The sequence below is a fragment of the Symphalangus syndactylus genome, chromosome 8 (assembly GCF_028878055.3).
Source record: "Symphalangus syndactylus isolate Jambi chromosome 8, NHGRI_mSymSyn1-v2.1_pri, whole genome shotgun sequence".
Lineage (NCBI taxonomy): Eukaryota > Metazoa > Chordata > Mammalia > Primates > Hylobatidae > Symphalangus > Symphalangus syndactylus.
Genome location: NC_072430.2, coordinates 123,264,171 through 123,275,237, shown reverse-complemented (window position 1 = coordinate 123,275,237; position 11,067 = coordinate 123,264,171). Strand labels below are relative to the sequence as shown.

The following is an 11,067-nucleotide window of genomic DNA, read 5'->3' as shown; positions in this document are numbered from 1 at the left end:
GTGGTTACTACATTATAGATTCATCCCAATCCCTGTCTTAACATTTCCAGGCTGTCATCTTGATCAACTCTGTCCCCTCTCAGACTTCTGCCTCCCTTTTGTCCCTTCCATCTTCACTCAGTATTGATTCTGAAACAGGCCTAGGTCTGCCTTCTCCCTGTCCTTGAGCCGTCTTGACCCTTGACCTGCTCCCTACTTCCAAGCTCCTTTGTCTACCTGTATCTATAGAGGGAGGATTGCTACCCACTAAGCCTCCTCCTAGAAGCAACTTTAGCTCATCATCAATCCTCAGACTGGCTCATCAGCTACACTAAGGTGTTAAAGCACAAGGATACTATGGAAAGGCAGTTGACTAGAGAGGAAAATCTCCAGTTCAGAATTCTATAACTGCTTCACAGTATAATTCTGTAGTGCCTTACTATATAATTGATCATCTAAACTGGGACACACTGGGAAAACTTAAAGAGGGTACCATTAATAATTATGCTGGGACAACAGACATAAACCAGGATGGTTCCAGCCAGACTCTTCAGGAAGGCTGGGACCACATAACCTTTTGTCTCCTTTCGCCCTGATTCTTAAAAGCCATACTCTGTGTCCTTCCTATGTAGCACATGCAGGTCTCCTGGGAACCTCTTTCTCTACCTTTTCCTTGTCTCACCTAACTACCAAGATGTCCCCACAACCCTTGTACCTCCCCTTCTTGCCCAACAATGACAGACCATATTGAAGCCAAATTGGAGAGAGATGTATTTATACCAGTGGGGCTAAGGAGGAAGCAGTCCAGTGGGGGACTTTGAGTGCTGTGCAGTGTTCTCTTGAGAGTCGTAGTACGGTCCTGGGGTCAAGTCTCTTTCCCTAATCTTTGCCGGGGAAGCCTTGAGCCTTGATTTATCCTTCCCTTGGCTTTGGGCTTTGAGGAAGTTGGGGGTGGAGGGGATGATGCTTCTTTAGGTTTCCCTGTTCCAAGCCCCTCTGAATTTCTAGTTGCAACCTGCCTTCACACAGAGTTGATGGGAAAGATTAGTTGTAGATGTCGGTATGGGATTGAGCCTACAGCAAGAGGAAGAAGGGAACTCCGGTATAGAGTACACAAAGGAAAAGGGCAGGAAAGATACCAAAGGCTTATGAAAACAAGGGAAGGGAAGAAAAGAGAAAAAAAAAGTGGAAAATCAGGTCCCAGATTTGCTTGTTAGGAAGAATGAGGTAATTTTGTGCCTAGGAATGCACAATCCAAAGCTTGGTTTTCACCACCTCCATTTGTTTTCTAGAGCATCCTTCCAGATGTTTCTCACCATCTAAAGCCAGCACACCAACCCTTCCCGTGAAATGCCCACCTCAGGACTCATCCCCCTCCAGGCCTTCCTGGATGCAGATATACACAAAGATGGAAGCTGGGCGGAGGCTGATGCCATCTTTGGACAGCAGGTGAATGTGGCGGTAACCTGGAAGGGGCAGGAGGACAGCATTAGGAAGGCAGCCAGAGCTGGGGTATTGGCCAGGGGTCAAAGGGGCTGGCTCACCTTGTTGCATGCAGGTCCAAGGCAGGGTATACTGACCAATAAAGTCATTTCGGGATTTCCAGTCATAATCCATTACCACAAAACGCAGCATGGCAAGTTCAGGCACCAGCACCCGGAAACATAGTGTCTGCCCCCAGTATGGATTAAAACCTGAGTTGGTGGATAGAAATAAGAAGACATTATGACAGTCTTCTTGACTGGGTTGCTTTTCTTGTGTTCTCATTTAATCTAGATGGCAATCAGCATTTTACAGGTAAGGAAAAAGGCTCAGAGTAAGCAAGTAATTTGCCCAGGTCACTGGAGCTTTTAAGTGAAGAGCCAGGATTCTTTGTACTGTTCCACACTGCCTCCCGTGTGGGGACATGCAATAACAGAGACTATACTTAATGGAAGACAGACTAGAAGGAAAACGAATCATGCTCCTACCCCCACCTCCCCAGCACTGCCAGTTTCTCACCATTGTTCTCCACATAGTTGGTCTCCTGCCGTGCTGTGTCTAGACGGACACCAAAGATCTGCACTTTCACCAGTGGATCCACAATGGACCCCTCTTTGGTCTTGTCCACTTTGGGGAGTTGCTGACCGCTGATCACCTGTAATCAGGGCTCTGGAATCTCACAAGTTCCTGCTCAGCCCAGCCCCACCCGACCCTACTCCCAACCCCAGGGGAGGAGACGCTTTTTGGTTTGTAAAACATCCTCCATGGGTAATATATTTTCTTCTAGTATTCTATCTGCAATTTAAAATGCACCCAAAGGCTGGGCATGGTGGCTCACACCTGTAATCCCAACACTTCAGGAGGCCAAGGTGGGCAGATCACTTGAAACCAGGAGACCAGCCTGGCCAACATGGTGAAACCCTATCTCTACTAAAAATACAAAAATTAGCCAGGCATGCTGGCGGGCGCCTGTAGTCCCAGCTACTCGGAAGGCTCAGATGGGAGAATCGCTTGAACCCAGGAGGCGGAGGTTGCAGTGAGCCAAGATCATGCCACTGCACTCCAGCCTGGGCAGCAGAGCAAGACTCTGTCTCAGAATAAATAAATAAATTAAATGGATCCAGATAGAAATTCAACAGTTTGAAAGTAGGCATGCTAATGACAGCAGCCTCTTTTTTTTTTTTTTCAAAGAGACATGATCACACTCTTGACCAAGCTGGAATGCAGTGGGGCAGTTAGCTCACTGCAACCTCCAACTCCTGGGCTAAAGTGACCCTCTAGCCTTAGCCTTCTGAGTAGCCAGGACTATAGTCATGTGCCACCATGCCAGGCTAATTTTTAAATTTTTTGTAGAGACGGGGGTCTCACTGTTGTCCAGACTGATCTCAAACTCCTGGGCTCAAGCAGTCCTGCTGCCTTGACCTCCAAAGCACTGGGATTACAGGTGTAAGCCATTGCTCCCAGCCAGCCTCTTTTATAGCACTTCCTGTGTACCAGGAATCGTAAGAACTTTATATTAACTGCTATACTCCTTATAACCCTGTGAGGCAGGTGGTAGTGTTACCCCTATTTTGCAGGTGAGCAGACTGAGGTATGGAGAGGTTAAGGAACTTGCCCAACATTACCCAATTAGGAAGTTGTGGTTTGAAGCTAGGCAGCTGGCTCTAAAACTAAAACTAGACACTGTTAATAGGCTATCCGGCCTCTACATTCTGGTCAGGCCTAGCCACCTCTTCCCCCACTTCTATCCCAGTTATCTCAGTTTCTTCCCAACAGTTTATTTCCAGTGTACCTGGATTAAGAGAGTCTGGGCTTTGAAAGGGCTGATGGGCCTCTCAGGGTGGAAGGAACTCTGGATATCACGCAGGAAGTCTGGCTTCAGCACATAGCCACAGCCGCCATTCTGGCGGAAATGCCCATCACAGATGTCCATTTCAAGCCCTGCAGTCTGCATATTCATGGCCACTGAGGGCCCCAGGAGAAAAGAGAGCAAGATTCACCATGGAGGCCTTCCAGCCCCTCTTTCAGGGAGTTAAGAAGATAGGTATTGGGTGCACGGTACCTGCTGGTAATACCTCCACTGATAGCATTTCTCAGCCTAGCAATTTTCTTGAGCTTTCTCCAACCCTACTGTCACTAGAGAACTTATTTCCCACCTGCTGCTCCTCCACTCCCTCTTCCCAGTCCCTGCTGTCTCCTCACCCATCTGGCAGCCTGCATTCCAGAGTTCCTGGGGGTTGTAGTTGGAAGAGTCTGTCCTCAGGCCGCTGGGATACACACGGCTTAACTGCCAAGTATTGTGCAGCACAAACTCATTGCCTGTAAAAGGGTATAGAGAGGGAGATGGAAGTGGGGTGGAATCTCCCACTTCCCTAGTCCCAAGGACCCTGCCTACTCTTCACCCTTCTCTCCAGCATCTGAAGCTTGCTCCAGAAAGTTTCACTGTGCCTCTCTACTCTGTCCATCCAGACCATCTTCCCCGCTTTCCTGCCCCTAGACCCTTGAGCCACTATTCATAACTCCTCTGTCCTTGCCTGCTCTGAGGAGTTTCTGAACTCCTTCATCTCTCCTTAGCTACTTTGTCTTTTTTCTTGGGACTTACCTGCCAGTCCATCAGGCCTGAACCTATCCATCCCACTTCCCTCCCCATCCCTCCATTTTGGTCCTGACCAGCCTCCTTGATGAGGCGCTTGGCCTTAGTTTCAGAGAAAGATGATATCTCGTAGAAGTGGTAGTGCTCCTTTGAATGTGTGAAGCTGCGGAATGAGACAGACTTCAAGTAGATAACCAGGGAAGAGAGGGCTGGACACAAGATGGGCTTGGATTTCTGGAGAAGGTGGAAAAGAAGATGGAATTGAACCCTCAGCAGTCTGAGAGAAGAAGATAATGGCCATCCAACCTAAGCCTCTGCCCACTGCCTCCCCACTGTATTCTCCCTCCTGCCTCACCTGCTGGGACAAGAGAAGGGACTCAGGCTTGGAAATAGGAGCCTGGGCCATAATCTGACAACAGATAGACGGACAAAACAGCGGGCACATCACAACCTGGGGGTGGGAATGGGAATAAAGACGGTCTGCATGTACTGCTGGGATCAGTGTCAGCCTCTGGGCTTGTGTTTGCTCTATGTTATATTCTGGGTGACAGGTTTTAAATTTATTATTTAAACAGAGAGGCATTATCCTCCCTCCCTCTCATTTAAAACAAAGGAACAATAATCTTTGGTCAAAATGTACATGAATCCAGACAGATATGTCAGGGTATGCAAATGGTCATGTAAGTCACACCTGGAAGGGCGTGAGAGTCCCAGAGTAATATCTTTGGATTTGTCTCCTGAATTCCCATTTCCATCCCTGGACATGGCAGCAGGTTAGACACCACAGCCCCAGAAAGCACAGGATAAGCTAGGAGTCAGTCAGCTGAGTGAGCCACGCAAGTACACAAGAGAAAGGCAGACTTCAAACCAGGATCTTGGAGGCCCCACCAATGGCATCCCTTCTCCCTCTGCCTCCCTTCCCCATAGGGAGATGGACCACTCTAGCACAGCCTTCTCAGAGCCTTCACCTTCCCCACCTCAAAGCGCTCTCCTTCCTGCTTCTCTGGCTACTGCTGGCCCTTTCTAAAACTCATCCTTTCCAAAAAGCTTTCTCTATGCCCACTTTGGTTGAGATCACAGCAATCATTCCAGTAACCCCTACTTACCCAATATAATAATGTTACACATACAAACACACACCCGCTCATCACTGGTTTTCAAGCTGGCCTTTAAGAAGACCAAGAAGTACAAAAATGTCTCAGGAATCACTAGGGCAACCAGGAGACAGCCAAATGGGTGCTTCAACTAGGATGGTTCTGCATTCATCTATTTTGTATAAGATTTCATTTTAAAAAAAAGATGTGGCCCAAAGAAGTTGGAAAGCCACTGCAACATACCTATATATGGCAGTATATAATACATATTGATGCCATGTATGCAGTCTTAAATCTCCTTCATTGGGAGGAGGGTCATTGCTTCTTGGCCCTGCATCTTGCACGGCTCTAGTCTTCATGAACAGGCCTTCAGCTTGTGCAAGTTGACTAAATACCACAGCAGAAAGACCACTCCTGGCTTACCTTCTTTTTGTCCTTACTCTGAAGGTTCTGCTCCTGGGGCTCAGGCTCAGTCTCAAACTGGGACTCCAGCGCCAATTCTGACTCCTCCAACTCAGGCTCTGCTTCCTCTTCCTCATATTCCAGGTCTTCCTCAAGTGTTAACTTCTTCCCCTTCACCAGGATCTTCCTCCGAAGCTCCTAGGGGACAAAAATGAAGGGGCTGTCTACCTGTCTGCTCTCGGGTCCTTCTGGGAATCATGCCAGTCTCATTGTTCTCAAAGGCAGAGGAAGTGAGTGAATGGTCAGAAGTTCCCAAGGGAAGAGATCAGCTGCTTGATACAATTGGAATCCCCCATATTGTTAAGCAAACTTTCAATATCTCTATCCATATGGAAAATAATATATATGGTCTCCTGCCACACATTTGACACAGTAAATACTCCTTATAGATTAGAGATTTACATGTCAATATAAAGAACATAAGAATACAAGAAGGAAATAGAGAATCTTTTTGAATAATCTTTTTTTTTTTTTTTTTTTGAGATGGAGTCTCGCACTGTCACCCGGGCTGGAGTGCAGTGGCGCAATCTCAGCTCACTGCAACCATCACCTTCCAGGTTCAAGCAATTCTCCTGCCTCAGCCTCCCAACTAGCTGGGATTACAGGTGCCCACTACCATGCCCAGCTAATTTTTTGTATTTTTAGTAGAGATGGGTTTTCACTATGTTGGCCAGGCTAGTCTTGAACACCTGACTTCATGATCCACCTGCCTCGGCCTCCCAAAGTGCTGGGATTAGAGGCGTGAACCAACGCGCCTGGCCTGAATAATCTTACTGTGGGAAAGCCTTTAGAAACATGACTTGAAAACTCAGGGCCAGGCGCAGTAGCTCACGCCTGTAATCACAGCACTTTGGGAGGCTGAGGAGGGTGGATCACGTGAGGTCAGGGATTCGAGACCAGCCTGGCTAACATAGTGAAACCTCGTCTCTACCAAAATACAAAAATTAGCCAGGTGTGGTGGTGCACGCCTATAATCCCAGCTACTTGGGAGGCTGAGGCAGGAGAATCGCTTGAACCCGGGAGGCGGAGGTTGCAGTGAGCCGAGATCGCACCACTGCACTCCAGCCTGGGCGACAAGAGCGAAACTCTGTCTAAAAAAAAAAAAAAATCTATCGATAGCTGCTTGTTATGGGAGAGGTTGGGATTATGACAGGAGGGGAGATTTCCCTTTATATTGTTTGTATAGTCCACAACAATTATGAACTACCAGGAAAAAAATCAAGATACTTCCACTGAGAAAAGAAATAATGTAAATTGTTGATTTAAAACTTAGAGAACTATAAATAGAATTCTGTATTCAATTAGATTTTAAGTTAAAATTGTCTCCAAGGATCCAAGGACATTAAAGAGCAAGATGGTCCATCCGAGGATAGAAAGAAGGGAACAAAGAGGGGCATAGAGAAAGGAGCCCAGGTGGCGGAATCCGGAAGCCACAGCAGAGCCTGGGCTGGAGGAACAGTGTCCCTACCTCAGGTGAGGGCAGCTGAGTGGGCAGCACCCCATCCAAGGTGGTGCTCAGCAGCTGCTCCCCCAGGATCTCAGTCAGATGGCGGGCCATGGTCTGCTGCTGCTCCCAGCTGCAGTGGGTCTCCAGGGACAAGATGACTGGGTAGTCTGATGTCTGGTGGTGAGGGGAGGGAACGGTGGATTCAGAGTTCTAAAACACTGCAACCTACTTCTTCAAGTACCCACTTCCTAGGCCTCCCTACTTACTCACTCAAATGAGTACCCTGATCGCTAAACTCTTCCAACTCCATTATAGGATTCAGTGAGATCTTGCTGGGTCCGAGGCCCATGCCTGGGACGCTGCCCACATCTAAAGACATATTCACATCTTGGGATCCTAAATCTCATACCTGTGCCAAGTCTGACCCAGGCCCCTCTGGGACCTTTGAGTTTTCAGGCTCTTAGTGGGAAGGACAGGCCACATTCCCTGGTTATGTGTTCATGTTGCACTCTCATGCTTTCATCCTCCAGATTCCCATTGTTCATCAGCCCTACTCACCACTATCTCTGTTTCCTATCCACCTCTTCCAGAAGGGTGATAAAACTTGTTAGAAGTAATAGTTTTTGTTTTTGTTTTTGTTTTTGAGATGGAGTTTCACTCTTGTTGCCCAGGCTGGAGTGCACTGGTGCGATCTCGGCTCACTGCAACCTCTGCTTCCTGGGTTCAAAGGATTCTCCTGCTTCAGCCACCCAAGTAGCTGGAATTACAGGCATGCACTACCATGCCCAGCTAATTTTCTATTTTTAATAGAGATGGGGTTTCTCCATGTTGGTCAGGTTAGTCTCAAACTCCCAACCTCAGGTGATCCACCCGCCTCGGCCTCCCAAAGTGCTGGGATTACAGGCCTGAGCCACCACACCTGGCCTGAAGAAGTAATAGTTTCTAACCATAAGTAATTACCTCCATAACTACTAATTATTAGTAACACATCCAACACTTATTCATAATCAGCCTTTAGTATTTGCTTGATGCTTTACAGTTAAATCCTCTTTTGATGGAACTTCCCCTGCACTCTTCCACCCTCCCCAGATCCAAAACCAGTCGTTCTTCCCTCAGACCTTCTGGCCTCACCAGTGTCCCCATCCTGGGGCTACTACCTGGAAGGCATACTGTGCTACTGTGGCCACGACATCTTTGAACAGGATGCGGGAGGTCAAGGTGTGTCCGTGGTAAACGACAGGTTCCCCACTAGGTCCATCCCATACATCCACCTCCACGCAGCGGCACCCCCGCTTCAGGGCCCTGAAAGAACCACATCCCCACCGAGAGATAGGAGAGGTCAATATCTGATCTTCTACCTAAGGACTCTCCCCACTCTGGAGAGAACAGCGCTCACCAGCACTTACCCATCCAGACCCCTTCAAGCTACATCTGCGTAGAGCCTTCTCCATCCATGGGGACACTGCCGCAAGCTCACGCTGATCTCTACCCATACTTCAGCCCACCCGACTCACAGTCTTTCCATAGCAATCCACCACACATTGCCTCATGATGCTTCTGGCATTCTGGTTTTACTTATTTATTTATATTTACTTTTATTTTTTTGAGACAGGGTCTAAATCTGTCACCCAGGCTAGAGTGCAGTGGTGTGAACATGGCTCACTGCAGCCTTGACCTCTCAGGCTTAATCGATCCTCCCACCTCAGCCTCCAGAGTAGCTGTTACTACGAGCACACATCACCATGCCTGGCTAATTTTTGCATTTTTTGTAGAGATAGGCTCTCACTATGTTGCCCAGCCTGGTCTTGAACTCTTGGGCTCAAGCGATCTCCCTGCCTCGGCCTCCCAAAGTGCTGGAATTACAGGCATAAGCCATTGTGTCCAGTGGTGTTCTGGCTTTATATCCCTATACAACACCCTGGTTATTCAAACTGTCAGTAAATTTACACCTTAATTCCTCAGCTAGACTTCCTAAGGTGGAAACTATATGTTCCACTCATCTTTGTATCCCTTGAAGCTACTAGTTCAGTTGCTGGTAATACAAAGATATCTTGACTATTCAATCTAATCCATGATTAGTCACAATAAAATCAGCAACTGCTTATTAGCTATTGACATATGGATTATCGCTTCACAACAACCCAGACAGAATAGGCACTGTTACCATCCCTGTTTCACAGATGGGAAGACTGAGATATAGAAGTTAAATACTTAGCCCCAGAGTACCAAGTGAAGGAGCTAGGATATAATTTCAGATGGTCTGACTCCAGAACCTATATTTTTAACTCCTATTCTCTATTGCCTTCCATTTAACAATCTGTTTATTAATTTGTTAAGTATAAATCTGTCAGGGCCTCTTGAGTTCCAGGAGAGTTTCATAGCTTGTGAAAGAGAAGTTCCATTTACCCATAGGGTTTCATTACCATTCTCCCACCAGTCTTCAATATCTCCTCCAAGTGTCTCTGGTATCCAGGGCTCCTCAACCCCTAAACCCCCACAACACTGTCCCAATCTGTTAGACACTGACAGCTCCCCTCACTTTTCTACATGGTCCCTCTCATGAGTTGGACCCCTTCTCTACCACCACTGCACCGTATATATCCCTCGACGCTGCTCTGGCCACAAAGCTGGTCCCCCACTAGATAGGTGTTATGAGAAGAGCAGATGAAGTAGTGGTTCAGGGGTTGAGTCATATCCTGATAGATGGGGAGGCAGGCTGGGTTGAAGATGTCTCCATCCTTAGAGCAGAGGTAGCTGAGGAAGCCATCCATGCTCAGCACATGCCGCAGTTTGCCTGGAGTGTGGACAGGGGAACACTAGGTGAGAAGCTCTGAATGGGAGCATCCTAGCACACCTACAGTCCATCCTTCCTCCCACTCCATCCAGAGCCCTGCCTTTCAGATGGCACCCATTCCCAGCCTTTAGATCCCAAACTTGCCCCACCTAGTGTGTATCATTTCAATCATTCCCACCCTCAAAGAATGTTAAAAGAAATCATTAAGATCATTCAAGGCTGGGTGCGGTGCCTCACACCTGTAATCCTAGTACTTTGGGAGGCCGAGATGGGCAGATCACGAGGTCAGGAGATAGAGACCATCCTGGCTAACATGATGAAACCCCGTCTCTACTAAAAATACAAAAAATTAGCCGGTCGTGGTGACGGGCGCCTGTAGTCCCAGCTACTCAGGAGGCTGAGGCAGGAGAATGGCGTGAACCCTGGAGGCAGAGCTTGCAGTGAGCCGAGATCGTGCCACCGCACTCCAGCCTGGGGGACAGAGTGAGACTCCGTCTCAAAAAAAAAAAGTTCATCCGAGTCCAGTGCTATCCAATAGAACTTCCTATGATGAGATAAATGTCTTTTTTTTTTTTTAACTTTTTTTTGGTCTTTTTTTATGCTATAGTACTAAAGAGAAAAACGTTTTATTCTGCAGTGTCATATATGGTAGCCTCTAGCCACATGTGGCTACTGAGCACTTGAAATGTGGCTTGTGTAACTGAAGAACTAAATTTTAAATTTTATTAGATTTAAATTAAATTAAATTTATGTATTTATTTATTTATTTATTTATTTATTTATTTTTGAGGCAGAGTCTTACTCCATCTCCCAGGCTGGAGTGCAGTGGCAGGATCTCTGCTCACTGCAGCTCCGCCTCCCGGGTTCACACCATTCTCCTGCCTCAGCCTCCCGAGTAGCTGGGACTACAGGCGCCCACGACTACACCCGGCTCTTTTTTTCTTTGTATTTTTAGTAGAGACGGGGTTTCACCGTGTTAGCCAGGATGGTCTCGATCTCCTGACCTTGTGATCCGCCCGCCTCAGCCTCCCAAAGTGCAGGGATTACAGGCGTGAGCCACCGTGCCCGACCTAGTTAATTTAATTTTAAATAGCCAAATGGAGCTCACAGTTACTACAATGGACAACATCCAAAGGGCTAATTTTATAGATGGGGAAACTGACGCCCAGAGAGAATCAAAGTCAAAGGCTTATTGACATGGCCAAGTTACCTGTAT

At 47.4% G+C, this 11,067-nt stretch overlaps 1 protein-coding gene across 4 annotated transcripts in view; it reads right to left on the bottom strand.

The window, feature by feature from the left end:
- Positions 1-726: 726 nt before the first annotated feature.
- PLCD4 (phospholipase C delta 4) overlaps positions 727-11,067 on the bottom strand; it is a 32,214-nt gene continuing 21,873 nt past the window's right edge. Inside the window, exons 7-17 of one of the 4 annotated variants that reach the window (XM_063645097.1) lie at positions 9,650-9,851; positions 8,215-8,359; positions 7,079-7,231; positions 5,572-5,748; positions 4,132-4,288; positions 3,664-3,780; positions 3,254-3,426; positions 1,981-2,116; positions 1,524-1,673; positions 1,338-1,445; positions 727-1,053 (exon numbers count right to left, since the gene is read on the bottom strand). In XM_063645097.1, coding sequence (XP_063501167.1) covers positions 1,339-1,445; positions 1,524-1,673; positions 1,981-2,116; positions 3,254-3,426; positions 3,664-3,780; positions 4,132-4,288; positions 5,572-5,748; positions 7,079-7,231; positions 8,215-8,359; positions 9,650-9,851 — 1,517 coding nt within the window. In that variant the 3' untranslated portion in view covers positions 727-1,053; position 1,338. Of the gene's footprint in view, positions 1,054-1,337; positions 1,674-1,980; positions 2,117-3,253; positions 3,427-3,663; positions 3,781-4,131; positions 4,289-4,409; positions 4,506-5,571; positions 5,749-7,078; positions 7,232-8,214; positions 8,360-9,649; positions 9,852-11,067 lie in introns of all 4 variants that reach the window. The other 3 variants (XM_063645098.1, XM_063645099.1, XM_063645100.1) reach the window with 3 other exon arrangements.